The sequence below is a fragment of the Paramormyrops kingsleyae genome, chromosome 24, assembly GCF_048594095.1.
Source record: "Paramormyrops kingsleyae isolate MSU_618 chromosome 24, PKINGS_0.4, whole genome shotgun sequence".
Lineage (NCBI taxonomy): Eukaryota > Metazoa > Chordata > Actinopteri > Osteoglossiformes > Mormyridae > Paramormyrops > Paramormyrops kingsleyae.
In genome coordinates, this window is record NC_132820.1 from 6,548,657 (window position 1) to 6,574,379 (window position 25,723).

General features: G+C 46.3%; 2 protein-coding genes across 9 annotated transcripts in view; one reads left to right on the forward strand and one right to left on the reverse strand.

Annotated features, from left to right (window-relative positions):
- sh3pxd2b (SH3 and PX domains 2B) overlaps positions 1-19,401 on the forward strand; it is a 37,979-nt gene extending 18,578 nt beyond the window's left edge. For 2 of the 8 annotated variants that reach the window (XM_023803539.2, XM_072706351.1), the window contains 13 exons: positions 28-104; positions 3,691-3,782; positions 8,199-8,224; positions 9,015-9,050; positions 9,873-9,902; positions 10,179-10,310; positions 10,904-11,005; positions 11,328-11,411; positions 13,711-13,828; positions 13,912-14,111; positions 14,454-14,500; positions 14,604-14,729; positions 15,979-19,401. In XM_023803539.2, the coding sequence (XP_023659307.2) occupies positions 28-104; positions 3,691-3,782; positions 8,199-8,224; positions 9,015-9,050; positions 9,873-9,902; positions 10,179-10,310; positions 10,904-11,005; positions 11,328-11,411; positions 13,711-13,828; positions 13,912-14,111; positions 14,454-14,500; positions 14,604-14,729; positions 15,979-17,412 (2,504 nt within the window). In that variant the 3' untranslated portion in view covers positions 17,413-19,401. The remainder of the gene's footprint in view (positions 1-27; positions 105-3,690; positions 3,783-8,198; positions 8,225-9,014; positions 9,051-9,872; positions 9,903-10,178; positions 10,311-10,903; positions 11,006-11,327; positions 11,412-13,710; positions 13,829-13,911; positions 14,112-14,453; positions 14,501-14,603; positions 14,730-15,978) is intronic. The other 6 variants (XM_023803540.2, XM_023803542.2, XM_023803541.2 and 3 more) reach the window with 6 other exon arrangements.
- Positions 19,402-21,109: 1,708 nt separating this feature from the next.
- The window catches only part of stk10 (serine/threonine kinase 10), a 29,711-nt gene continuing 25,097 nt past the window's right edge, over positions 21,110-25,723 (reverse strand). The window contains exons 13-19 of the mRNA XM_023803569.2: positions 25,528-25,620; positions 24,786-24,915; positions 24,562-24,686; positions 24,078-24,266; positions 23,592-23,717; positions 23,282-23,395; positions 21,110-22,872 (exon numbers count right to left, since the gene is read on the reverse strand). Of these exons, the coding sequence (XP_023659337.2) occupies positions 22,732-22,872; positions 23,282-23,395; positions 23,592-23,717; positions 24,078-24,266; positions 24,562-24,686; positions 24,786-24,915; positions 25,528-25,620 (918 nt within the window). The 3' untranslated portion in view covers positions 21,110-22,731. The remainder of the gene's footprint in view (positions 22,873-23,281; positions 23,396-23,591; positions 23,718-24,077; positions 24,267-24,561; positions 24,687-24,785; positions 24,916-25,527; positions 25,621-25,723) is intronic.

A 25,723-nucleotide genomic window follows, 5' to 3' on the forward strand; every position in this document is an offset into this window, starting at 1 on the left:
TGTGTGTCCCTTTTTGTTCCCTTTTAGGGAAGATCTTGTTCAGAAGGAGCCACGTCAGGGACGTGGCCATGAAGCGTCTGCGGCCCATTAACGACTACTGCAGGGTGAGTCGATGGGGGGGGGTGGGGCTGTCTGAGAAATGACGAGTCATCCTGGGGGGGGGGGGGTTCAACCCCACGGTCGTCCGCTCATTATTTGAAATGGCATTGATATGCTACGTCTCTGAGGCAGTCCAGGTGTTCCTGCTTCCCGCAAAGATGGGCAGATCTCACAGCACTGCTTGGTTAAAGCCCCCCCCCCCCCCCACCCCCCCAGCTATAACCAAGCTCTTTTCAGACTTTCATGTCTGGATTCGGTTTTGGGACCTTGCTGAATAGCTCAGACGGTCCGTCCTGTGAAAATACCATGTTTGTGTGTCTTTCACCGGGCTGTCCTCAGAAACGTCAGTTCTTTGTTTGTCTTGAGCTGGAAAAGGGGCTGAGTGAGCCGTGGGGGTGGGGTGGGGGGGGGGTAAAGCCCACAGCCTGGATTCCTTCGGGGAGCCTCGTTGAGGTTTAAGGAATTTTTGAAGTGCTTACAAGCCTTTTAAATTAAAAGATGCATCCCATGTGAACTGCAGCACCTCTGACACTCGAACCCGGCCGACCCCGACCCTGCGGGCCGACCTCGTATGCTTGACAGTACCTGATGACCTCAAGGCCGGTCACTGGGCTGAAACATTTGGCTCGACGAAAACAGACTCTGCAGATTTCTGCCGCATCACTTGGAACATCCAGCCAGACGGCGGGTGGCCAGAATCAACTTTGCCTCCATTTTTGAAAACTATTTGTTTTTTTTTTTTTGGGGGGGGGTTGGTCACGTTGGAGGTCAAGGATGGTCTGAGCAGTAACCTGGCATCCATTCATTCTCACGTCGTCTTTAATACTGGCCTGGCAGGGGAGATACCGTGATGACAAAGGTGGTCCACTGAGGGCGAGGCTCAGCGGGTGGGACCCTGCGCCTGTGATCGGATGGTCGCCAGTTCGAATCCCAGGTCCCTGAGTGATGTCACTGTTGGACCTTTGAGCGGGGCCCCTAGCCCTAATTGCTGCAGGGACTGGCGTTCCCCCGCCTTCTAAAAAAAATCTATGTGTTTCCAAATGAAAGTGTCTGCTAAATAAATTAAACTCCGTGTTAAGTGCGGTGGTGGGGGGGGGGTAGTTCCTTCTGCATTTTTTCGGGTTCCTATTTATGGAGTGTGTGGGTCATGAATTTATAACATTGTGGAGACCAGATGTCTCCACAAATTTTATATTTAATATTCTACGCACCATGGGGGGGGGGGGGGGCTGGGCAAAACAGCATTTCAATACACTGTATACTATGTATATTATTGTACTGACAATAAATCCCTCTTGAATCTTATGTCCCCTCAATGTGATGAAACCCTGTAATTTTGACATTATGGGGACCATGTTGTTTCCCACAATGGGAAATTCAATTTTAAATTAATGTGTGACTGTGATCAAAAAATCTAAACATACCAAAAGTCTCGTATTTTGTTTGGTTACTTATGGTTAAGGTTAGGGCTGGGTAGGGGTTTAGGTCGTCGTGTTGGGATTAGAGTTATGCCCACAGGAATGAATGCATGGTCCCCACAAAGATACAAAATTTGTGTGTGTGTGTGTATGGCACTCACCAGCCCTTTGAACTCCTAGAGAGCAACTTTTATGGTGGGATCAAAGGCCCAGGTGGTGGGGGGGGTGGCTGTGGACACTTAAAGATGACTCAGCACCGCCCTCCCGTTCCTGAGAAAGCTGTCCTAAGAAAGGCCTGATTTTAAAATAAATATACATTTTGCTTATATGTGTGAAACCCTTTGACCACCAAAGCATCACATCCTGAGTCATCGTTTTTTTCCTGTATGTGGCTGACTCTCTTCCTCTGGACACTGCCTTCTGGTAAACGTGCCTTATTCGGGGGGGGGGGGGAGGGGAACCAGGTGGTTTAACTTATTTTTACTTTGTTACAAAAACACCGGGAGGGGGTAATGACACGCTCTCAGCTCTTTCACTAGCCCTGTAATCTCTGCAATGGAAACTTTCAAGCTGCTATTCATAAGTAAGAGCATGAGCTTCCGGCAAAGGAAGTCCCCCGTGACATCACTTCCTGTGACATCACTTCCTGTGGCCTGTCTAACATGTCCTTGTCTCCTCTTCCTCCTCCTCCACCAGCTTGAATACAATTAGGTTAATGCCTCGCCTTGCAAGGAACGCCAATGAAGTCAATTTGCCGTAATGTGGCTCCTAGCTTTTTGGACATCCGGGGGAATGCTAATGAGTGAAGAGGTTGCTGGCTGCTCCGAGGGGAGCGGGAGGGGCAGAGTTATAAATCTCAGACAAAGCAGCGGCGTCCTGACAGGGCTGTGGCTGCAGCGCTGAAATACAAATGAACTTCTCCAGCCTTTTGACTTTAAAGTCATTCTGTCCTTCACTGCCTTTCCATTTGTTTTTGGTGTCATCAGAAAGGACATTTAGGAAAGCTCCGGAAAGTTTTTGACCCATAGTAGTTTTTTTTCTTTTCTTTTTTTTTTTTTTACATTAAAAAGAATCCATATGTTGATGTACATCTTGAATAAACACAGATATCCTTGCCCATCACTTGTGTATTTAACACTTCAGCTATGAGTGCTGAATGTATCACAGCCATAGACTTGTCAGTTTTACACTATAGTCCGTTCTATTCACTTCATGTAGGGGTAACGTAACAATGTAACAATGGCATATGATGTCATAATGTAACAATGGCATATGATGTCATAATGTAACAATGGCATATAATGTCATAATGTAACAATGTTTTTGGCTCATCAGTGTGTGTCATATATATATATGTGTGTGTGTGTGTGTGTGTGTGTGTGTATATATACATACACACACACTTTATTAGACGATACACATAGTCTGATCTTCCAGAAGGGTAATTGGTGGCTTTTCACTTAGGCTGGGTAAAAAACATTAAAACTAATGAAGGTGTGTGTGTGTTTTGTCATGTATAATGTATCACGCATGCACTGAAATGTTCCACTGTCCTGTCAGACTGGCTCACTGTCGTGATCGCCCCTCTGCCAGCTGTGAGTCTCAGCGTCTGGCATGAAGGCCGGAGCATAATACAAGCCGCCTCTCTGCCACGGGTCACCTTCATCCCCTCCCCCATGTTCGGCTACAATGCCAGTCAGGTTTTATGACATTATTCACTCGGGGGGGGGGGGGGGGTGGATAGATCTGTGCAAGGACGCCACTGGTGCACTTAACCGTATTAGAGGCAGAGTCTCGAAATAGATGGGCGTGAGGAATGGCGCACGTCGCGTCCCTGGGTGCCCGTTTTGCCGCAAAGTGGCACCAATTGCCCCCGCACCTTGATGACATCATTTGCATTCTGTGAGTGGGATTTGTTCCACACCCCCTCTTTAGACGATACAGACACTGATCTCCCAGAAGGGTCATCAATGGTTTTTCAATTAGGGGAAAAACACATTCAAATTAATTAAGATGTGCAGTTCACCTCTCTTGCATGTCTCTGTGAACACAAGAGTCTCCTAAATGGAACATTATCATTTTAATAGGTTTTTGCATTTCTGGGTTGTTGTCTGTGTGCTGCTCTGGTGCAGTGGATCCTGACATTTTTTTCCTGTGTCGTGTTTAAACCCAGGCTCTGATCCAGCTGCCTGTGTACATATCCCAGTGCGAGGAGGTCCGCGTCTTCTTCGAGACCCGTCCCGAGGATCTGAACCCGCCCACAGAGTAAGTCTCAGTCCATTTTCTTCAGCAGAACCAACGCAAAACTCCTGACAGCAGTAAATATCGATCTGGTTGGCTCACAGTTTTCCATTAGTAATCCGGAACAATCCGTCAGGCATTGAAGTGGCTGCCAGACGAGGGGCTGCAGCCTCACAGCAGACTGGGGGCTGCGGCCTCACAGCAGACTGGGACCCGGGTGGCTGGTGTGAGCTTTTGCCAAGGTGCCTCTTTTAGCAGGATTATGGCTCCAAGCGCACCTGGCCTGTTAAGCCTTCTGAGACCGCATGTCACCTCACTTTCACTCCCCCAGTGGTTTCAGCTGCTCCAGTTTGACAGTAGTTAAGCTGTCCTTTACATTTGTCTGCGGTGTCACATCTCCTCGGCTGGGGGTTCGAATCCTACTCCCTGCTCTGTTCGCGGAGTGGCCATGAGTTTTTGCCGGGTACTCCGCTTTCCTCCCACAGTCCAAAAAATCATGATTAGGTGGAGCAGCATCTCTAAATCACCCTTCATCTCTGAGGTATCCCGTCCAGGGAGTCCCCTGCGCTTCCTGTGATTGGCTGAATTGGCTGACAGGTATCCCGTCCAGGGAGTCCCCTGCCTTGCACCCTGCGCTTCCTGTGATTGGCTGAATTGGCTGACAGGTATCCCGTCCAGGGAGTCCCCTTGTCTTGCACCCTGCGCTTCCTGTGATTGGCTGAATTGGCTGACAGGTATCCCGTCCAGGGAGTCCCCTTGTCTTGCACCCTGCGCTTCCTGTGATTGGCTGAATTGGCTGACAGGTATCCCGTCCAGGGAGTCCCCTTGTCTTGCACCCTGTGCTTCCTGTGATTGGCTGAATTGGCTGACAGGTATCCCGTCCAGGGAGTCCCCTTGTCTTGCACCCTGTGCTTCCTGTGATTGGCTGAATTGGCTGACAGGTATCCCGTCCAGGGAGTCCCCTTGTCTTGCACCCTGTGCTTCCTGTGATTGGCTGAATTGGCTGACAGGTATCCCATCCAGGGAGTCCCCTGCCTTGCACCCTGCGCTTCCTGTGATTGGCTGAACTGGCTGACAGGTATCCCGTCCAGGGAGTCCCCTGCCTTGCACCCTGCGCTTCCTGTGATTGGCTGAACTGGCTGACAGGTATCCCGTCCAGGGAGTCCCCTGCCTTGCACCCTGTGTTTCCTGTGATTGGCTGACAGGTGTCCTGTACTCGAATAGTGCCGGAATATGGAAGGCTGAAAGTTGATTTGATGTGTTTATCCTAAGAGGTGTTTAATTTCTACTCTTTTCCGCTGCCAGACATTTCACTGCTGGGCATTGTTCCTAAAAGTGTGCCACTTGGGATTTGAGCCTGGAACCTTTTGGGATTTGAGCCAGGAACCTTTTGAGTTTGCCTTTACAACCTTAACCTCTCCACCACCTGGTAGCCTGGCCAGCCTGCCTAATCCCCCCCCCAGCCTCTCTACACTCAGTCTGCCTAATCCCCCGAGCCCCCGCGGTAATCGACAGAAACGCCCGGTAGGCATTTCCTGACCTCGTCGATTTGGGTGTTGGCCAGACCCCAAGATCCCGGGACGGACCCCGATCTTACGTTAGGTAACACATGAGGTGGACAGACGGTGGACGCCGCCGAGGAAGGGGGGAGGAAGGGACCAGCCCGCCGCTGGGGGCCCAGCATTGAGCTGGGGCTGCCGGTCCCCCCCCCATCTCTCTAGAAGGAGAGGTTTTCTTCTGGCAGCAACCAAGGACAAATTCCTTATTACCTTTTCTCAACATATCCCAAGCATCTGCTGCTTGTCAGAAGTGGGAGATTAATGTGGAAAGGACCTTGGTTTGTTCTTTATTAAAATTGGATTACTGCTTTCTCTTATTTGGGCTTTTTGTGATTTGACGTGGCGCCAGAGGCCCGTTCCGGGCCGTGATAAAGGATGACGTACCGTAAATCCAAGAGGCAAGCAGGGACATCAAGCAGTATGGAGTGAGGGATTGAATTGGCAGGCGAAGGGAGGGGAGGCACCCCCCCCCCCCCCCCCCAGAGGACTGTCCTGTGTACTGGGGGGTCACACTGCATGACAGTGCTTCGGGGCCTGGTCATCTTCAATAAGGGGTCCTCAGTCTCCGCTTCCAGCTGGAGATAGTTATCAACTGGCTGGGCATCTATCGTGAATCCTACTAGATATCAACTAGGTGAACTTTTACGGTGAATCCTACTAGTTATGTACTGGGTGGACTCCTACCATGAATCCTACTAGTTATGAACTGGGTGGACTCCTACCATGAATCCTACTAGTTATGTACTGGGTGGACTCCTACCATGAATCCTACTACTTATGTACTGGGTGGACTCCTACCATGAATCCTACTAGTTATGTACTGGGTGGACTCCTACCATGAATCCTACTAGTTATGAACTGGGTGGACTCCTACCATGAATCCTACTAGTTATGTACTGGGTGGACTCCTACCATGAATCCTACTAGTTATGAACTGGGTGGACTCCTACCATGAATCCTACTAGTTATGTACTGGGTGGACTCCTACCATGAATCCTACTAGTTATGTACTGGGTGGACTCCTACCATGAATCCTACTAGTTATGAACTGGGTGGACTCCTACCATGAATCCTACTAGTTATGTACTGGGTGGACTCCTACCATGAATCCTACTAGTTATGTACTGGGTGGACTCCTACCATGAATCCTACTAGTTATGAACTGGGTGGACTCCTACCATGAATCCTACTAGTTATGAACTGGGTGGACTCCTACCATGAATCCTACTAGTTATGAACTGGGTGGACTCCTACCATGAATCCTACTAGTTATGTACTGGGTCCTTTCTGTGTGTTCTGTCTAGTCACAAGCTCCTTCCAGAACTTCCAGATCTCTCATTATCCTCTAGATACTGTGATGTTTGCTCTTTCTCTGGTAACATTTTCTGCTGCATGGGAGAATAGCGGAAAACCACAATTTGCCATAAAATTTTAAACATGCAATTGTATGAAAATGAAACTGGAGTACACAAGGTCAGCTGTAATGGCGAGTTATAGTCTTATATTAGCGGAACTTAAAGCCGTTTTCTCCAACTTCTCATCCTGATTGGTTGACTATTATTGTTAGGCCTATTGAAACTATGGAGGCTGCATGATGACACACAGTTGGCTCATGATCATGATGTCGGACCAAGGGGAGTGGTGATTGGTCGAGGACAGACGGATTAAGCTGGCCCATTGGCCCTTTAGCCCTTCACAGTGAACAAGAGCATCTGGCTGCTGGATTGACCCAGGCCAATGAAGACTAATGTAGTACTGTAGCCTAAATGAATGCAACGGATCACGGGATTGGCTGCCTGCTTTGTCCATTCATTTCTGTGCCTTTGTATGTCTCTGAGGTCCAGTTTAAAGAAACCAGGTCTTTTCTGGATTCATTTAAGGTGAAGAAGAACAGGAAAGAAAAATTGCAGGAGTACTGAAATCATACTTTATTTGAAGCACATTCACCAGGGTTTGGTGATGCTGGGTGTTTTATCACTTTTGACTTTATCTTCGTCATATTTGTCAGAAAGGCCTCATTTCCTGTTCCTGTGCTTCCCCATGCCCCCTCTGGGTTTCCATGGCATCCCTAAATGCCCATTCACACGACGTCCGGGACACGGTGCTCATGCCGTCTTTCCATATCGGTCATTAATGGGTCTACCCCCTGTACCAGAGGCGGGAATGTTTCTGCCCTCCATCTGTCTGGGTCCTCCGTGGTTCAGGTCACCTCTGCGGTTCAGGTCACCTCCGTGGTTCAGGTCACCTCTGCGGTTCAGGTCACCTCTGCGGTTCAGGTCACTTCTGCACAGAGACCTCACCTGCAGCACTCATTTTGCTTTATAGACAAGGATGTGTACACAGGGGGGTGGGGCTACTGCAGCACCCCCCGCAGCTGAAAGCTGATTGGGCCCCAGAGTTCCCCTTCCCTGTCAATCACAGATTTAAAACATATCATTGGCTCTTGATAAGGCTGGCCCCTCTTCTGCCCCTACCTTAAAAAAAAATCCTAGAATCGTCCGTTTCCTGACCAGGTGTGGAGCCGCAGCATTTTAATCCAATAAAGTAAAATACTGATTTAGGTTAAAGGGACTGACAGTATACCATAATCATCTGTTACTGGCACAAAGAGATATCACTGTGTTTGGCGATTTAAATAAGCCTTTCATTTTTCCTGCGGCCCTGGTACTTGCTGGGGCGCTAGGATGTAGCCAGAGAGCCCTTAGGATTTTTGTTTCAACTGGCTGGCTGAACTGGTCCGGACTTGCACTTTCTGAACCTGAACTTTCCACCTCTGCCAGTGAAATCTATATGCCAAGCAAGTAAGGGAGGTGTGACCTTCTCAAATGTTGTACATCCTGAAATCTGTTTTTACTGACTGTCGTCTGTTTTGTTTTCACAGGGACCCAATCGGAAAGAAGAGATTAGGTAAGTTTTATTACTCTTAAACTAATAACGATTCAGGGTAAGTTCCAAGTGACCTTTGGAGTGTTACATGTCTGTATACATGCCTAGTATTCTTGGGAATTTTGGAATATTTAACATTTTTAAAAATGCTTGTAAGTTACAAGGTCCCTTTGTCCTTACAGGCCAAGTGAAATTTCCAAAGTTAAATCAGGCAGTGGCATCCATCACAGCTGAAATGCTGAGATTGCGTGCTGACGCGAAAGTTAGAGCTCCCTCTAGTGACGGGTCTTCTCACCGACTGCTGTAATTCATGTCTACAAACATGCCGATGCTGTTAGGGTGAATTTAAAAAAAAAAAAAAAAATCGCAGAGAAAGTCCCTAAGCACAGAAAATAACTTAAAGAACTTAGATTAATTTGAGATGTGAATGTTTTCATAAATTGCGCGCAATTTCTTTTAGTGTTTGGTGTCTGAGGTAGGGTCAGCCTTATTTATCTGGACCAGTGAGCATATATTACTAAATTTGCCCACCATATTTCTTATTTAGGAACCTAAACAAATTCATGCAGTTGCCCTCGAATGACTCAGCTTAAATATTGTCTGTTCTTGTGTTCATTCTCCTTTGCAATCTGGAAATAAGTAGAACAGAATTGTGAAGTTTCTAACAGGTATGTGTTAACAGAAAATGGCTACAGGAAACTTGATGCAGCTGCAGTCCTCTTTGACCTCTGTTTGACCTCTGACCTTTGTCTGGCCACGCCCACCTGTTGCACTTCCCTCACTACTGCTTTCATTCATTTTCCTTCATCAGGATTTGTGGACAGAGCGACTTCTTTCCTAAAGAGAGGTAGTAACTCGCTTGGTCCTGCTGTGTGTGTGATCTCAGGGTGGCTAACAATCAGTCTCCATCCGATTCAGTGGGTCGGGGGCTCGAGGCAGGGGTGGGTGGGGCAAGCTTGGCGCTCACTCTCGGTGTGGTGTGACTTCACGCACGGCCGTGTGACAGGGGACCTGGACGGCGTCCTGCCTTTGTGCAAAATCACTGGGAACCTTTTGGCCTGGGGTTAATTTTCACTGGGAGAAATTTTGCATGTTACACCGCCCATTGTTTAATTCCACTTTCATTCCATTTCAGCTGTAAAAGAAATTTAAATGAAACGATGCAACCAAATGTTGAAGATTCATTTCAGTATTTCAATTGCATTTGGGCTGTAAAAAACTGTACAAAAAACCACATCCTAGAACCTAAAATTCTAATATTAATATTGACATTTTCTTTTTTTTTTTTGTATGGTAGCAGTAAAATCAAGGGATAATGGTCCTAGGATTGGCTGGTTAGATATTTTACTACAATGGCTGCCTTTTAATGGGGGCCCAAGGTGCTGGACGGATTGATATGTTGTGGTATATAATTATGTACAGAGCACAGGAAGTGGATTTTACACATACATACATGCATACACACACACACACACACACACATATATATATATATATATATATATATATATATATATATATATAAAAAAATAAAAATATTATATAATATATTAAATGAATCCCATTCCACTTCCTGTGCACTGTAATGTTTATATAACATGTTATATAATATGCTTAAAGCAATACAGACTGAGTTGCTTAATCATGGGTTCTGTGCATATCTTCATAGGGGCTGGTTCACGGCCTCAGCAGGCAGTGGGTGGGTTCCATGGTTTTCACTGTCATTTCATCCTGCCATCTTGGTGATTGCAGAACTTCAATCGGCCCTTTTCCACCTTTTTACGTGTTTTTTTTTTTTTCTTGTGATATGGAAAGTCTTCTTCCTCCCTTCGCCGTCAGCTCTGTCCAATCACTCTCGCTTACTCCCCCATTGCCCCGCCCACCACCCTAATGGCTCCGCCCCCCAGTACATCCATGCTCTGCTGACCCTGCCGGCCCTCCCCCTCTCTCTCCCCCCCCCCCCCCCCCCCAACAGGGGACTCCGCGTCCGCTGACCCCCTGCTGCTTGACCAGTACGTGGCCGTCACCGATTACGAGAAGCAGGAGAGCTCGGAGATCAGCCTGCACGTGGGCCAGATGGTGGAGGTCATCGAGAAGAACGAGTCCGGTATGGGAGCCTAAAAGCCGGGGGCGAGTGTGTGTGGGGGGGGGGGTCACGTGACAGGGGAGCTGAGAAATGCTGTCCGGACGATGGGGTTTCATCGGAAAGCAAAGCACACGCTGACAGTCATCATTAAAAAAGCCACTTTGTTTCCACATCTCTGTAAGGGTGACTGATACTCAGGCATCATGTGACACAGGCAACACACTGCGTCGTGTTCCAGGGCATGTCAGTGGCTGTCAGCAGTACTGATCTTTTATTTGTTTTCTTCCTTATAATATGTCTGTAGTCGGGTGGGGGGGGGGGGGGGTTTACTAGTCAGCATGTAGTGCTGCACGATATCACGATATCCATGAGTAACGCTGCGATATTTATAAAGCAGAAAATGGAGATGAAAATTACCTGAAATAAACTACTTCCAAATACAACTGCAACAAATACCAGAAGAATTGAACTATTTAGCCAAGCACAGGAGCTTTTCAGTTTTAAAGTACTTTTTTGTCCTCCTTGACATGGATTATCTGGGCACCCCTGGTCTGGGACTTGCACTGAAATGCGTCACGTACCAAGTCAGCGATGTTGACGCTGTCGGTCCGCAGGCTGGTGGTTCGTCAGCTCTGATGATGCACAGGGTTGGGTTCCCGCCACATGTCTGGAGGCCCAAGACGATCCTGACGACTTCTCCCTGCCGGCAGAAGAAGGTAGGGGCCTGCAGCATCTGCCTCACACCCAGGGTGCCCCCCCCAGTCCAGATTAAATCCAGTCGCACTGTATAATGGAATGACTCGGCATATAAATATCGCCTGGTCTCGATTAATGATGGATTGGGAGAGGGGACGATACCTGAAGTCACTGTACATATTTCACAGAAATGGCATCCGTCGTTTTACTTTGATAAAGCGGAAACGATGAGTGATTTCCCCGTCTCTTCATGCAGTCGTTAGCCTGTGTGTTCCGTCACTGGTTACAGTCTCAGTGCTCACTTCCTGTTTGTTTACTTCCTGCCGCCCACTCTGCCGTCAGTGCCTCGGAGGTTCTGGTCCCTACCGAGGCACGTGGGTCGCCGACGCACTTTAGGGGATCTGTTCAGCACAGGTTTTGGGCAAGGTGGAGAGCACACCTCATTTACCCCCCCCCCCCCCCCCAATACCTATTCCCCTGCATCCCATGTGAATCATCCTCGTTCTGCATGCGGGACTGCAGCATGGTGTGAAGCTCGCATGTGGCATGCGTGTGGCATGTCTGTGACATGCGTGTTACATGCGTGTGGCATGCAGATGGGGAGGGGGGGGTCTGTCTGCCTCTTACTAATGCATGCACTTAGGCATGGGGAGAGGAAATTATTTTTCCAGTCAGAATGTGGGATTTGTATGTTTAAATTGTGTTTTAATCCAGCGTGTCTGATCTTGTCCAGGAGACCGAGTCCTCTGTGGATGAGTTATTTACAAATTTACAAATACAATTGTATACAGAAACTTTTATTAGAGTTAGTAGCAGTTTAACATCATGCGGAAATCACGCGTGTGCTGTGTGCCGATTTCTAACAACTGTTTTATTTCATTTTTTTGTCTGTCGAGGGTATGAGTTTAGTGTTAAGTGTCGCATGAGTTCCACACTTACTGAACACACACACACACACACACATATAACTCTGCCCCGGACTGTGAACAAAAGCAAGGACCCACTGTTAGGAGAGAGTTGGGAGTTTTAAATCAGGCCGCCGTGGTCTTATGGATCTGTTCTCAAAATGCAGTCGCCTCTGGACTGTGCTTCGCCCCGCAGAGAAGGGGGGAGAGAGAGAGCATCACACTGTGTACTAGGGATGTAACCGTACGCAGAATTCACAATTCGGTACAAATCTTTGTTTTGGGCTCACGGTTCGGTGCAGTTTTGGTACAGCAAGGGAAACAGGATTTGTTTCTGAGTTGTTTATTTTTACAACGGCAAAAACAATTAGAAACGGTTGTAAACTGAACGCAAAGAAACGTGTCTTTGTAACAAAATCTCAGAGATTCTTGTTTGCGCGTAGTAAAAATAAACGTGTAACATAAATAAAGGCTGAGAATTAAGACAGCATCATAACAATGGTAATGATCTAAATCCCTTATTCTCTACTGCCAAGTTATGAGGAACGCCCATATAGCCTTACATATTTTTTAGCCTGGTCTGAATTTCCTGGCAAATGCCACAGGGAGATTAACTTGCAGAGGCTGTTTCTGCCTCGTTTCAGTCCTGCGCACACTCCCATGATCCCGTCCCAAATGAGTTGGCCTCCTGGATCTGCTTCCAGGATCATTCCCAAGTTTGGTATAGCAGAGCCAACAGCAGTCTTGGTCTTATCAACTACTCTTTCTCCGATGTTGGTGTCATTTTTTGGGAAAACCAAAATGTTCCCAAATTACTCATTTAACTGACGTAGGAGGGCCTTCGGTTTCTCGTCGCTATGGCTGACTGTGACCGACTGACAGCCGCAATTAGATCAATGTTTTCCGTGTCGAACATTGACTTGTGAAGTTAGGTCCCGTCTATGTCAAGATATGTATTAATTTGTTTCACCGCGCGTTCCGAACCATTGTAGCACTACTCTGTACAGTGAGGACGGGTATGAATGCAGCGCAGGTTTGAGATGTCATCCCATCACTGTGGTCTGCATTACAGACCACCGTGAACTGCAGGATTCGCAAACGTCTGCGTTCAGTCTTAATAAGGATGCAATGGCTAATGTCTCGTAGAGTAAGATGTGAATTAAAGAGTTAGAGTAGATAATGTATAGGGGATTTTGATCTATTGCAGGCCTTTTAATTTGCTCTGCTTAACTAATTAATTATAAACTGTGTATAACATTTCTCTTTGGCGAAGACTTATACTGTATATATAATACTGTAAGTATTAGTACTTACAGTGCTCACAGAAAGTCTTGAGATACTTGCTTTATTCAGTAAAAATAATGAAGATTTATTGGTTTTATAACAAAAATCATTACTTTTATTTACAAAAAAATATATATCACATTATAAACAACCAGAAGTTTTAAGTAAAACATTAATTTCAAGTAGTAATAAATTGAAACCCAAATTATAGTTCTAAAAGAGTTGTTCGGAGTTAAAAAGTTCGTTGACAAGCATTATTGGGGGCTTTTAAATTAGTTTTTTTATTTAATTTGGGAGCCAATGAGTGCAATTGAAATTAATAGCGAAATGGGAAGAACAGAAAAGAATGATTTGGTAAAAAAAAATTGACCCTTGATAAAAAGAAAATGTCTGTGCGGAAGATATTTGTGGGTGAAACCAGTTAATCTGCAGTATTGTTACAGGACTAAGCAAGCGTCCCCTGACTTTCTGTGAGCGTTGTATATCGGGAACGGTGGTTAAGATGCTAATATAGTCCCTGTTCTCCCGCCCTACAGAGGAGAAATACACAGTGATCTACCCATACACAGCCCGTGACAAGGATGAGATAGACCTGGAGAAGGGCATGACCGTGGAGGTCATCCAGAGAAACCTGGAGGGCTGGTGGAAGATCAGGTAAAATCAGGGGAGCATCGCTGTTGAGGAGAACCCCTAACTCCTGCTTCCTGGCCCTTCAGCGTCCTCCCCCCACCCCGCAGGTACCAGGGACAGGAAGGCTGGGCTCCGGCCTCCTACTTGAAGAAGACCGACATCCTGAGTCAGAAGCTGGCAGCGGGTGGAGCGGCGCACGCCAGCACCAACGACCTGGACGGCCTCTCCAGGCAGCAGAACGCCACCAAGGAGAACCGGGAGGGGCAGAGGGAGGCGCGGCCGGGGCCCTTCGCTGACGGCAAGCGCAGTGAGTGGGTTTAACATATCCGCACGGCATGCTGGGTACCGGCAGGCGTCCTCTGGGGAGAAGCACGGGCCTGCCGCCCACAATTGCTTCATCTGTCTTAAGTGCTCGCGTCGTCACGGAAACGTGCGTCCCTTCCGTAAATGTAAGGTAGTGATCATTCTAGGATCTGAATCCTAGGAGATGGGACGTCACTTCCTGCGTTGGGGACAAAAATGTGGGTTTAAGAAAGAGAAATTTACCAGGTGGGACGACAAAAAGTACCCCCCCCCCCCAAACAAAAAGAGTCTAGACCTGCCTCTGACTTAAAATACCGTAATGGCACACTCACCACTCTGTTTACAGAAGACGGGGCCAGACAAAGACCACCTCCTCGCCGCGACCTCACCATTGTAAGTGGATTACTCACCGCCGAGCCTGCGCCTTTAAGAAGATGCCGTTCATATCGTTGAGTCATGCTCATTTTTTTCCTCCCTGTTTCCCGCATGTGCTCAGCCCCGGGGGGTGAACCTGCCCAAGCCCCCCACCCCTCCCCAGGTGGAGGAAGAATACTATACCATTGCAGACTTCCAGACCACCATTCCAGATGGCATCAGCTTCCAGGCTGGGGTTAAAGTAGAGGTGAGATCAGGGACGGTCGCGGATCAAAAGGCTCCCTGTTGCCACGACAACGTGACAAGCCCGCAGAGCTCTCCCAGTTCGGGTCTCATGTGTGAATGGAGCTCAGATGTCACGGATTCCTTTCTGTACCCCTTACATCATGCCATCAGTACTACACCATACTGCAGACTGAGTATAGTGCCTATTGTATTGATTTGTTAGAAATTCATTAGCATTGTTAGCTCAGTCGCTACATCACCTAATTAATTTAGTAATAGCTTAAATGCATTTACAGAAAGCGATGCTGCTGTTTACAGTTACATCTGCAGAGTATGGATAATTTAGCCTAAGAACACAGGAAGTCTTTGTTGCAAATACTCTGCAGCTAACCATAATTTACTAAGTCGCATTCTATAAATGTACGTAGGCCCCTATTAATGGCCATAAGGTTCTGCTGCAGGAAGACGGCTAATCCGGTGTTGAGATGCTTAAACGGATTGGACTGTAAGCAGGACGAAAGCGTGGAATCATCTCATATTACTTTTTATTGATTCTGTTTGTGGATGGAAATGATGGAATAATGCGAGCAGTTATGTTCTAAAGCAGGTGACGAGGTAGTGAGGAACACGTATGCGTTACTTACGTAACATCATGGGTGCCGCCTTCAATCTGCCAACTCTGGCTGGCATGGAGAACCGACTCATCGATGGGTTTTCACTTTTGACCTTTGACCTTGCTTGTAGTAAGACGGCCCATTCTATCTTTCTCGATAATGCTAACGGAGGGGTGCAACAGCCAATTGACCCATTTGGGAGTTTTTGGTTCCTCTCCGCTGTTGTCATCTGGCTTTCTTTCATTTCTTTGTCTTTCCTTTTCCTTGTTTTTGAACTATTCTGTGTAAATGACGTAGGAATGTATCACGACACACCCATGAAAAATGCCTTGGGGCGACTCTGTTGCGTCTATATAAAAATAAATTGATTTAATAGTCCTTTATTGGCCATTGCACAAGTATGAGTGCAGGTACATTGGAATTCTTCTCTTCGCCGCCCCCATCTTGCTCTTCATAGCCCGGGGGTCACAGCACAGGGTAAAACATCGTGCAGAGCCCCCGAAGATGGGGGTTAAGGGCCTTGCTCAAAGGCCCATAGACATGTGACTGCTCTGTCAAGGCCAGTTGAATTGAATTATGTGTACACTGTCATTATACTACAAAATTACCGTACTAAAACAATCTCGGAATCTGATAGCTCGTGCTTTGCGTTTTTAGGTCATCGAGAAGAATTCTAGTGGCTGGTGGTACATCCAGATCGAAGACAAGGAAGGATGGGCCCCTATTACATTCATAGACAAGTATAAGAAGACCAGCAACGCCTCACGGCCCAACTTCCTGGCACCGCTGCCCAACGAAATGGCCCAGTTGAAGCTGGAGGATGAGGTTGCTAACAGCCTGGGCTCTGATGACAACTGGTCCAAACCGCTACCCGAGGAGCCGTCGAGCAACAACGATTCTGCGGCCCGGCCCAAGCTGAGAGACTGGAAGACAAATGCCGGCAAGAGCAATGTTTTCTCAGGACCGCTGCCTCCAGCTCCAGCCACGCCCCCATCTGAGGAGAAACCAGCACTGCCTCCACGGAGGGAGTCCATAAACAAGAGTCTGGAGGTGGAAGTTGCAGAGAAACCCAGGATGGAGCTGTCCAAAGCTCTCCCCCCAAAGCCCCCTGCGCCAGGGGTCATTATGCCCCTGGTCCCCCCCAAGGTGGCTCCTTTCAAGCCAGATAAGCCCCCCGAGCCCAAAAAAGAGGATAAGAACAAACCGTTACACCTCCGGAATGAGATGGGCCTAGAGTGCGGTCACAAGGTGTCCGCCAAGGAAGTCAAGAAGTTTAACCTTAAGCCCGTTCCCAAACCGCCAAAGCCCAAGCCCGAGTCGCCGGAGGAGAAGCCCGAAGCCTCCCCGAGTCCGGCGGCCTTCGTGAAGCCGAAGCCGGTCCTTAGGCCCAAGCCGATCCCGACGGCCAAGCCGGACGTACCGCAAGAGAACAAGGTGGATATCAGCAACCTGCGGAGCAAGCTGCGGCCACCGAAGCCGATGGAAGCGGGGGCGAGCTCTGAGGGCGCCCAGCTGGACGGCTTGGTCAACAACAGCAGCCCTGCTAAGGAAGAGAATGGCCACGGCCAAGATGCGACAGAAGCTCTAAAGGTCGTTGCATCCTCCCAGAAGGAACCTCCACAGAGACCTTTGGTGGCACCCAGGAGACCACCTCCTCCCAAAAAGGCTGCCAGTCCTTCGAGTCCCACGGAAACCAAATTCCCAGTGAAAGATTTTACCGAACCGAAGCCCGTCGCCCCACAGAACAGACCTCCTCCCCCAAAACCGAAGGCTTCTGGACCACTGCCGCCCAAGGACAAGGACAAAGATGAATCCAAATTAAAAATAGCTCCGAAGCAATTTAACAAGATCGAGAAACCAGAGCCGCCGAAAGAGAAACTCCCTCCACTCATAAAAGACGCATCCAAAGAGGAGCTGTTCATTGCCGTGGCCGATTTTGAGGGTGATGAGCAGACCCCGGGGTTTAAGGAGGGAACACTGTTTGAAGTTCTGGAGAAGAACACTAGCGGCTGGTGGTTCTGTAAGAACATAAGCGGCGGTCTAATGAAAGAGGGCTGGATCCCCTCCAATTACCTGGCCAAGAAACCATAGTTTTCAATCAAGAGGCCATGTTTTTTGTTTGTTTTTTCCCCCCCCCCAATATATTTAAAGTGCTTTTTATTTATAGCTGGTACTTTAATAGTAGCATTTTAATACATTCCATTCATTTCAAGTCCAAGCAAGTTAATAATGAAGGAGCAACCATCTAGAACAGGCTTCACTGGACCTGTTTTCTTTAATAGTGTTATGCAAGACTAAAGAGGAGTAGATACTAGAATAACAATGCACTGTTTCATGTGAGGGGGGAAATCCACCCCCCCCTCCCATTTTCGCTCATGCTGTACACCTTTTGAGCCATATATTACCCAAGCCTATAATATTGTTTTTATAATATGTATCAAAAAGCCGCGGTAATTACGCAAGATATGTACGTCTTTCCTGCCATGATAGTTTTTCTTATTACGGTAAGTGCGTGCTCAAAGCTTTATACATGCAGGATAGCTAAGGTGGTCCTCGGACACGCAGTATGAACAAAGGAAGACTGGATTGAGAGCTGGGGACGGGTTGGAATTGGACCATCTGATGGAAGCGTGCGGAACTGCCGAAGACGACTCAAGCCAGACGCTCAAGCAAAAGCTGCCTGCTTAGGTTCCCATAAATCTACGGGTGCCAATTCTTCTATATTAGTGTAGTATCAATGTGATAATATTAATGTAGTTCTGTTTTTTTTTGTGTGCTAACTTTTTGGCTTCAGCCATTTTTTTTTTTAATACATGCCAATTGTTGCGGCTCATGTCCGAGAGTACGGTGCACTTTTTCTTAAGAAAAAAAAAAACAAAAAACAAAAAATCATTCTGTCAGCAGTTCAGGTTCTTGCACTGTGGCTTTATATTTTTTAATTTTATAATGTAATTTTTTGAAGTATTTTAAGATGTGAAGTGCGCTCGTAAAAAGCGCATTGTGTGCAACCGACACCTGCGCAAGATGTTTACAGGAAGTTGTAGGCAGTATTTGAAATACGAGAGCAGAATTTCTCTCAAACTTGTCATTGGCAGTGTGTCCCCCCCCCAACACTCTTCAGTTATGACATCATGATATTATAATGGGCGTGGCTCTCTCCCCCTCATATATACACCTTTCATATTCATTAATTTCATTTTATCAAACGAGACTGAGGTGAGTTAGTAAACAAAAAACCATTTGCGTACACTGAATCTCGAGAAGGTGCTCTTTTTCTTTATATAAATGCAGGCGTGACTGGTTTCAAGCCTGCAATTAGCAACTTTAAAACAAAAACAAAGCGATGTTAGTCTCTTTTTTTCCCTCCTTTACCTCATCGTGCCATATGGAATGAGGGCTTTTCTGGGAAGTTGTTCACGGGCTGTTAAACTTGGACGGGATCAAGGCAACGACAGGCTCGATCAGACCGTAGGGTTACACATCTCGGTGAAAATGAGCGACAAGGCTGGGAGAGACCACATGGACCCCTGAAGGCTTTGTGACTCCCGGTTGCTAAGGAACCATTACCTACCGCTATCCTTCATCCTGTTTCCTCATCTCTCCGGCCAAGTCCATTGCATATTCATTTTCATGGAGCTTCAAAATGTCTATCTATGCAATTTCATTATTATTATTTTTTTTAAAAACACACTAGAAGTTGCACAGTGCAAATCAAATGGCATGACCGACGCTCCATGAAGTTGTAGGGACTTTTGTGCTGGAAAGCTCAGCTTTTGACACATGCAGCAAAGTTGAAAACTGAAAAGGAAAAAAAAAAAACACTATCCCGCCCCACCCTGAACTTTTCACTCTGAAAAACAATGTTTCTGTGTTATATACAGTCAGGACGCAGATTACAGGAGTACCTTTGAAATATCGTATGCTGGTCATTTTGTCATGTTTCCCTATACGTCATAGTACTGTAATTGGCCATTGTTTTTTTTGTTTTTTTAAGTTGTAGAGTAAGAAATTTCACACTTCACTAACTTTGGGATTTTTTTTTTGTTTTTATATTGTGTTAATAAACATTAAAAAGCTCAAGGCTCTTTCTGCCTGTGTTCAAATCGACGCACTACAAATATTTGCAATAGCTAAACCGCTAATACAATCATGAAACACATATATGATAGTTTTCAATATGAAGAAATTACCGTAGTGGAAGTAGGCAGGAAAGGTTACAGTGTATATGTGAACCGTAATCGCCACTCAAAGGCTGTAATTTCGTGTTATTCCTTGTTTTAGGAAACTACTGCGAAATAACTACTATTTAGCTTCCATAAGTAATAAAATTACTGTTTTCATAGTTGGTTTCCTGGCATGTACAGGAAAGTCAGTCTTTTCATGTGATGCCCAGTGAGAATTTAGTGCTAAAATAGATCAGACTTCAGCCTTTAAGTAGTTTTATGCCAGAATTTTGATTCATTAGCAATGAAATTAAAGTGGCTATGCTACTTTATAACTTTAATGCTGCTCTTGTCCAGCAGGATTAAAAAGAATAATTTCGAGCAAAGTACCCCCGCCAAAAAAAAAATTCTATGTTCACTATAAAAAGAACTGAAGGTACGTGACTGCCCTTAAAGATGAGTTATACTAACTGGCAGAAGTGTAAAGCTTGCGAACCCTGATAAAATATGAAATGCACTTTGTCTCCCCCAAAATTCACGGGCCTTGAAAAGGGGAGAACACCCCCCCCATTAGGGTTTCAGCTAGCTGACTGTACATGACAAATTCACCTTCCGGCTGTTCAGGTTGAGTCTTCCGGCGATTTGCAGAAGGTATGAACTCAGCTCTCCACAAAGTTCTTTAAAGCGAATACAACAAACTTGCCGACAAGCTTAAAATAAACTCAAGTTCCTTAAGATAATTACCAGATCTCACTCTCTGGGCCAAAAGCATGTAATACCCATAGATTAATTAAATAAATTATACACGTGTATAATCTGCCATCTACGCCTCCAGAACCCTGAAGTGGGGGGGGAAAAGATTGCGGCCAATCCCTCCCGTCCTGGACTGTTAAAAAAATTACCCTCCGGCAAGAGATGCAGGTCTATCAAGACCTGAACCGCAAGCCACAAAAACTGCTGCTTCTCTTCATCCACTGAACTTATCAACAAGCCCCCTGACCCCTGCTGACACAGTCCCTGCCTGTCACCTCCCCCCCTCACTCTCTACCAGACATCGTACATGTTCATACCTTTATATTACAGTACTCAAATATCTCTTGTCCCCTGAAAGTCCTTATAATTACATTGCACAGCTTGGTCTCAATTCTTTTATTCTATTATTTTAATTCTAATTAGCTATTTTTCTTAACACAGAAGACCGCGAGCATAAGTTATCTGTGAAAGTAAGCAGCAATACTGCCAAAACAAATTCCTAGCACAAGGAGTTGTACCTGGCCAATCAGAATTCTGATTCTGAAAAAAAGTGATTCCAGTTGTAGAAAAGACGTAACCACAATGGCGGAGAGTATGCATGAAAAGATGAGTAAATATATTACCGGCCATACTATGCAATAACTGAACACTCTACCTGAGCAGATATGGTGGACGGCAGTGTTCATTATAAAGGGACTCAATTTAACTTACCTCTGTATGGCTGCAGGAGCCAAAGTCACTGTCTGACTCACTGGTCAACATCTCAGCGGGATACTCTGGCCTGTAGAAGCTTTTCTGGGAAAGACACCAAGACCTAATGAATCATTTCCATTAAAAATGAAAAAAAAAAAATCCACACTGTTTAGACCAAGTTACTGAAAGAATTTTTATTTATTACCAAAAAAACAGCAAATTGCACTTCTGTTATTTGGCAGTGCAATAATACAATAAAATATCAATTAACTTAAAAATACACAAATCAATTGTGAATATAATCCTAAATGTCCTTCAAATAAACTTTATTTGTATTTAAATACCCTAAGTCATATTTAACAGTATCAAACTTGGCTCCTGTGGGTAGTTTTACAATGCCAATCCACCAATACACCAATCCAGTGTTCAAAGTCCGTTACAGTAAGATCCCTATTACATGGCAGATATATTAATATATTTTATCGAGCATTCTCAAGATGATTATAAAGATTTATTCCTTAATTATCACGAGCGGCAGGAACATTCCTTGGTGGGAAAATTAGCTATGAGTATATATAGAAACTGGTGAAATTAAACAAAACTTGCTTCAGTGTCAGTGTGCAAATGACCTGCTTGTAGCTGGAAAAAGCAATACTAGAGTTGTTTAACCAGCATACAAAGCGGAATTATTTAAAATTTATAGACGTGTAACCGACGGCTCTGTTGTTAATATTTGCAGTGCAAAACTTTTAAACAAATAAAACATTTTACGGTGCACGTTTTGGGAAAATCCGCAGATACTGATTCGATGACTTTGAACATGTAAACAAAACTCTCTTTGTGGGTTACTTATTTTAAGAAAAAGGTTCCCTCTATGGTTTTTTTTGCATTACTATATTTGGCTATGACCCTCCCATCACACTCATGAGCTGGATAAGAGTTTTACTTACAGAAAAATGTGCTGAGGGCAGAACAAGAAATGACTAATTGGTTCTCTCTCTAAATCAGATTGTGGAGGTGGGTCCAAGCAACTAGAGGAGGCGGGACCAAGAAATCTGATTGGCTGGCCCCGCCTCCTTTAGGTTATTTCTCTGAACCAATCATTTTTCATTCAGCCCTCAGAACATTTTTGTGTACAGACTTTCAAACTAAGGCACATAACAGGTGCATTTACAGTGATGCACTCAGTGGAGAAACACCGATTTTTTTAGAAATAAAAAGGCAAATTGGGTAAAGCTTGCAAGAGGGCATCCATAAATCGCCCACAAAACTAAGCCTTGAGGGAGATTTTCCCCACTTTGGTCCCTGTACCACACACGATACTTTTGGTCACATCCTGCAGGTTCCTCCGTGAGCTGGTCTGACAGGGTGGGCTGTTACGCAAGAAGAAATCGCAATATAACAAATACATAAACGATAATATGATCCTCTCGTCATGAAAATGATCGCACCTATTTCAAGACTCAAGGTCAAAAAGGATGGACAGAATAAGTGTTCTCTGAATTAAAAAAAAAAAATTAAAAACATAAAATAAGCTTCCTCCTAAACAGCGTTGAAAGAGTTCATGCACTGTAAAGTAAAAAAAAAAAACCTAAAACTTCGATGACCCGATATTTTCCGGATGAACAAGAGAATCACTCGTTAAAGCAAATTAAAATAAGCTTAACATACAGACATATATAAATATAAATATTAAAAACTCTTTAAAAGGGAATCATCGCTTCGGCCAATGACGGCTTGGCTGTTTGTGCCTTGTATCACGCAGCGGTCCTCAGGGTGACAGCGAACCGCTCCAGGCCTGTTACGTGTTAGAGCACTCGGAGTACGGCAGGAACTTGGCGATTTTGGTGGGCAAGCTGGGATTGTCGCATTCAGAGTCCATGCTCGTCTTAAAAAACAGCTCCTGTTCCCTCTTCTTCCTATTCAGCTCTTCCTCCAGGTCCTAGAAGAAAACATGGAGCATAAAATACTGTAGGCTAAACCTTCACTAAGTCCACCCTCACCACATGGATACTCAGCTGAAGAGCAAATTTCCAAAACTCAGTCAATTTTGTGTTTTTGGGACGAGATCGTCATTGAACTGAAGTCAGACTTCCTCATCATATGTTTCAGTACTGGGAACCAAAACTCACTTAAATTTTCGAAACGCCACAAAAGTCCACTTAAGTTTTCGCAAAATCATATCCCGTGGACTGAGTGAGCTTTGGAAATTTGCTTTGCGATTCTGGACGGCCCCTTGCCAAAGTACAGCTGTACTCTATTCATCCCCGTGGGATGTAATTGGCTGTGCGTCTGCCAATCAGAGGTGGAGTAGCGGGGTACAAGACGAGCATGCAGCCCGTGAAACTCACCATCTTCCTGAACTTGAGCTGCTCCTTCCATTCCCTCAGATACTGGTTATGTTTGTCCTCGAAGTCCTTCAGCTTCATCGTCTCGTTCTCCACCAGCAGGTGGCACTTCTCATTCTGCAGGAAGCGGGAGCTTAATTAACGGTCAAATTTTTTACAAGATATGTTTGCATATCAGAGCACATTTAGTAATGGTTAAGGTTGTCATTGTTGGGATTAGGGTTTTTCCCCCTTAGAAATGAATGGATGGTTCCCACAAAGACACACATTCAAATATGAGGGGGTGTGTGCGTGTCCATGAGCAGAACCCCACCTGAAGCTGCTGTAGCTCCCTCACGTTGCTGTCACACTCTTCCAACATCTCGCGCATCTGGTTCTCATGCTTTTGCTGCTGGTGGAGCCTTTCCGCTTTCTGCCGCTTGTCCTCCTGCTGGGAAAACTGGGAGACCGGGTGGGGGGGGGGGTCACACCACTGGTGGAGGAGGACCTGCCCCATGCAGAAGCTACCAGCTCGCAAGGAGGACATTTTTAGATCGAATCTAGTGCTCATTGCTGCTATACCACAGGTAGGGGGCGCTCCAAGGCATTTCACAGGAGAAGAGGTTCGCATGCGAGTCAGTTTATAGACCACAGGAAGACAGAAGGTTCACTTTTATTCTACCAAGACAGCCAAAAGTTAGAAGCTTAAGGGTATCGCTGTGAGGAACATAGCTTGAGCTGGTTGAAAAGACCATGAACGCAGACCAAAGCAGGTGGCACCGCAAGGTTCAATACGGCACTTCAAGGCCACGGCGCTCACCTGCTTGATCTTCTCGCGGTCCTCGGCGGCGTTGCCGCTGTGGGCGATGCGCAGGCTCTTCTTGTACATGGTCATGCGAGTCTTGCCCTCGCTCCTCTGGATCTTGGGCAGACGGGCCTTCTCCTGCTGCTGCCGGGCTTTCAGGCGCTCCACCATGCGATGGTTGTAGCACTGCATCTGCTCCAGCTCCTGCGGGTGCCACACGCAAAAGGGGACGCCCCCCACGGACAAAATGGTGTCACTCCAACAAACACATTACATTTTGTCGATGGGGCAAAATACAGAGAAGTTTTTACCAGAAAGTTAGCCAATGATATGCTTTGAATCAATGAGTGACAGGCGAGGGGGCATTGCAGGGACCAATCAGCTTTTAGCTGGGGCCAGTATCCCAGTGGCCCCGCCCCTGTACAGGTCCATTTATTGTAAGAAGTAAGGGGTGTTTAAGGACCCCGTTGGGCGACACCCTGGGACACACAGACTGTACCTTCTCATGCTTCTTGAGTAACTGGTGCCTTTGGAGGAAGTACTGGTCCTTAAGCTGCTGCTTAGCCAGCTGAAATGTCTCCTGCATGTTCTGTTCCTCCATTTCCCAGAGGATTCCTTCCCTATCTAGGGTGGGGGGGGGAGGTACAGTGTCAGCGTTATGGCTATAACAGGTGGGGGGGTCAGAGCATTCCAACTGGGTCCAGTTCCGTGGGGCAGCCTCACCTCGGAGGAGGTTTTGCTTCTTGTCCAGACACTGCCGCTCCATCTCGCAGGTCTCCCGCTTGTTTTCGACGATGATGCTCTTCAGCTGGGTGTCCAGGTAGTTCTTCTGGCCAGCGAAGAACTCCTCCTCCTGAAAGATGGAGTGAACGAACTTTGGATCATGCTGGGGGGGGGGGGGGACGACGACGACGAACTACCACAAAATACTTCTGAGGACACACAAGACACAACTGGAGGCTGAGACACAATTGGAAGGAGATGCCCTAAAAGAACGAGAATAACTAATCAAGAGTTTCTCAGTCAGAAAATCCCAGTCCATATTTTTTCTCCCTCCCAGCTCCCAACACACCTATACCAGGCATTCAGTAGTTCTGATTGTTTGCGTCAGGTATGCTGGGAGGTCATGGGGGGTCCTAGTGGACTGGGCTGAGAAACGCTGAACTGTGAATTGTCTTGCACTGTCTTGTCTTTGTTGCACTGCAGTTTGTCCTGTATTGCACTGCAGCTTGTCCCGTATTGCACTGCAGCTTGTCCCGTATTGCACTGCAGCTTGTCCCGTATTGCACTGCAGTTTGTTCCATTATCCCCACCCCCCACATCTGTGGCACAGGAATTTAACTGTGTTCCTCGATACACGCGTGACAATAAACATCTAAACTTGAAACCTGAAGCCCGACTGCATGGCCCGACACCCCCCTCTCACCAATCGTCTTGGCGTTTGGTGTCTTTCATTGCTACATACCTCCGTCTCCTTCGCGTACTGGAACTCGGCCATGCGCTGCTTCATGCTATCCTTTCGCTGGTTTCGAGGCAGCTTTTCCACCTCATGCTTCACCTACAGAAGAATAAATCATTAGGACAAGTCGGATCCCAACTCTCATTTCATTCACACGTCCTTCAACGTAAGAAGGTCACTGTCCCTCCCCATTTCCACAAGC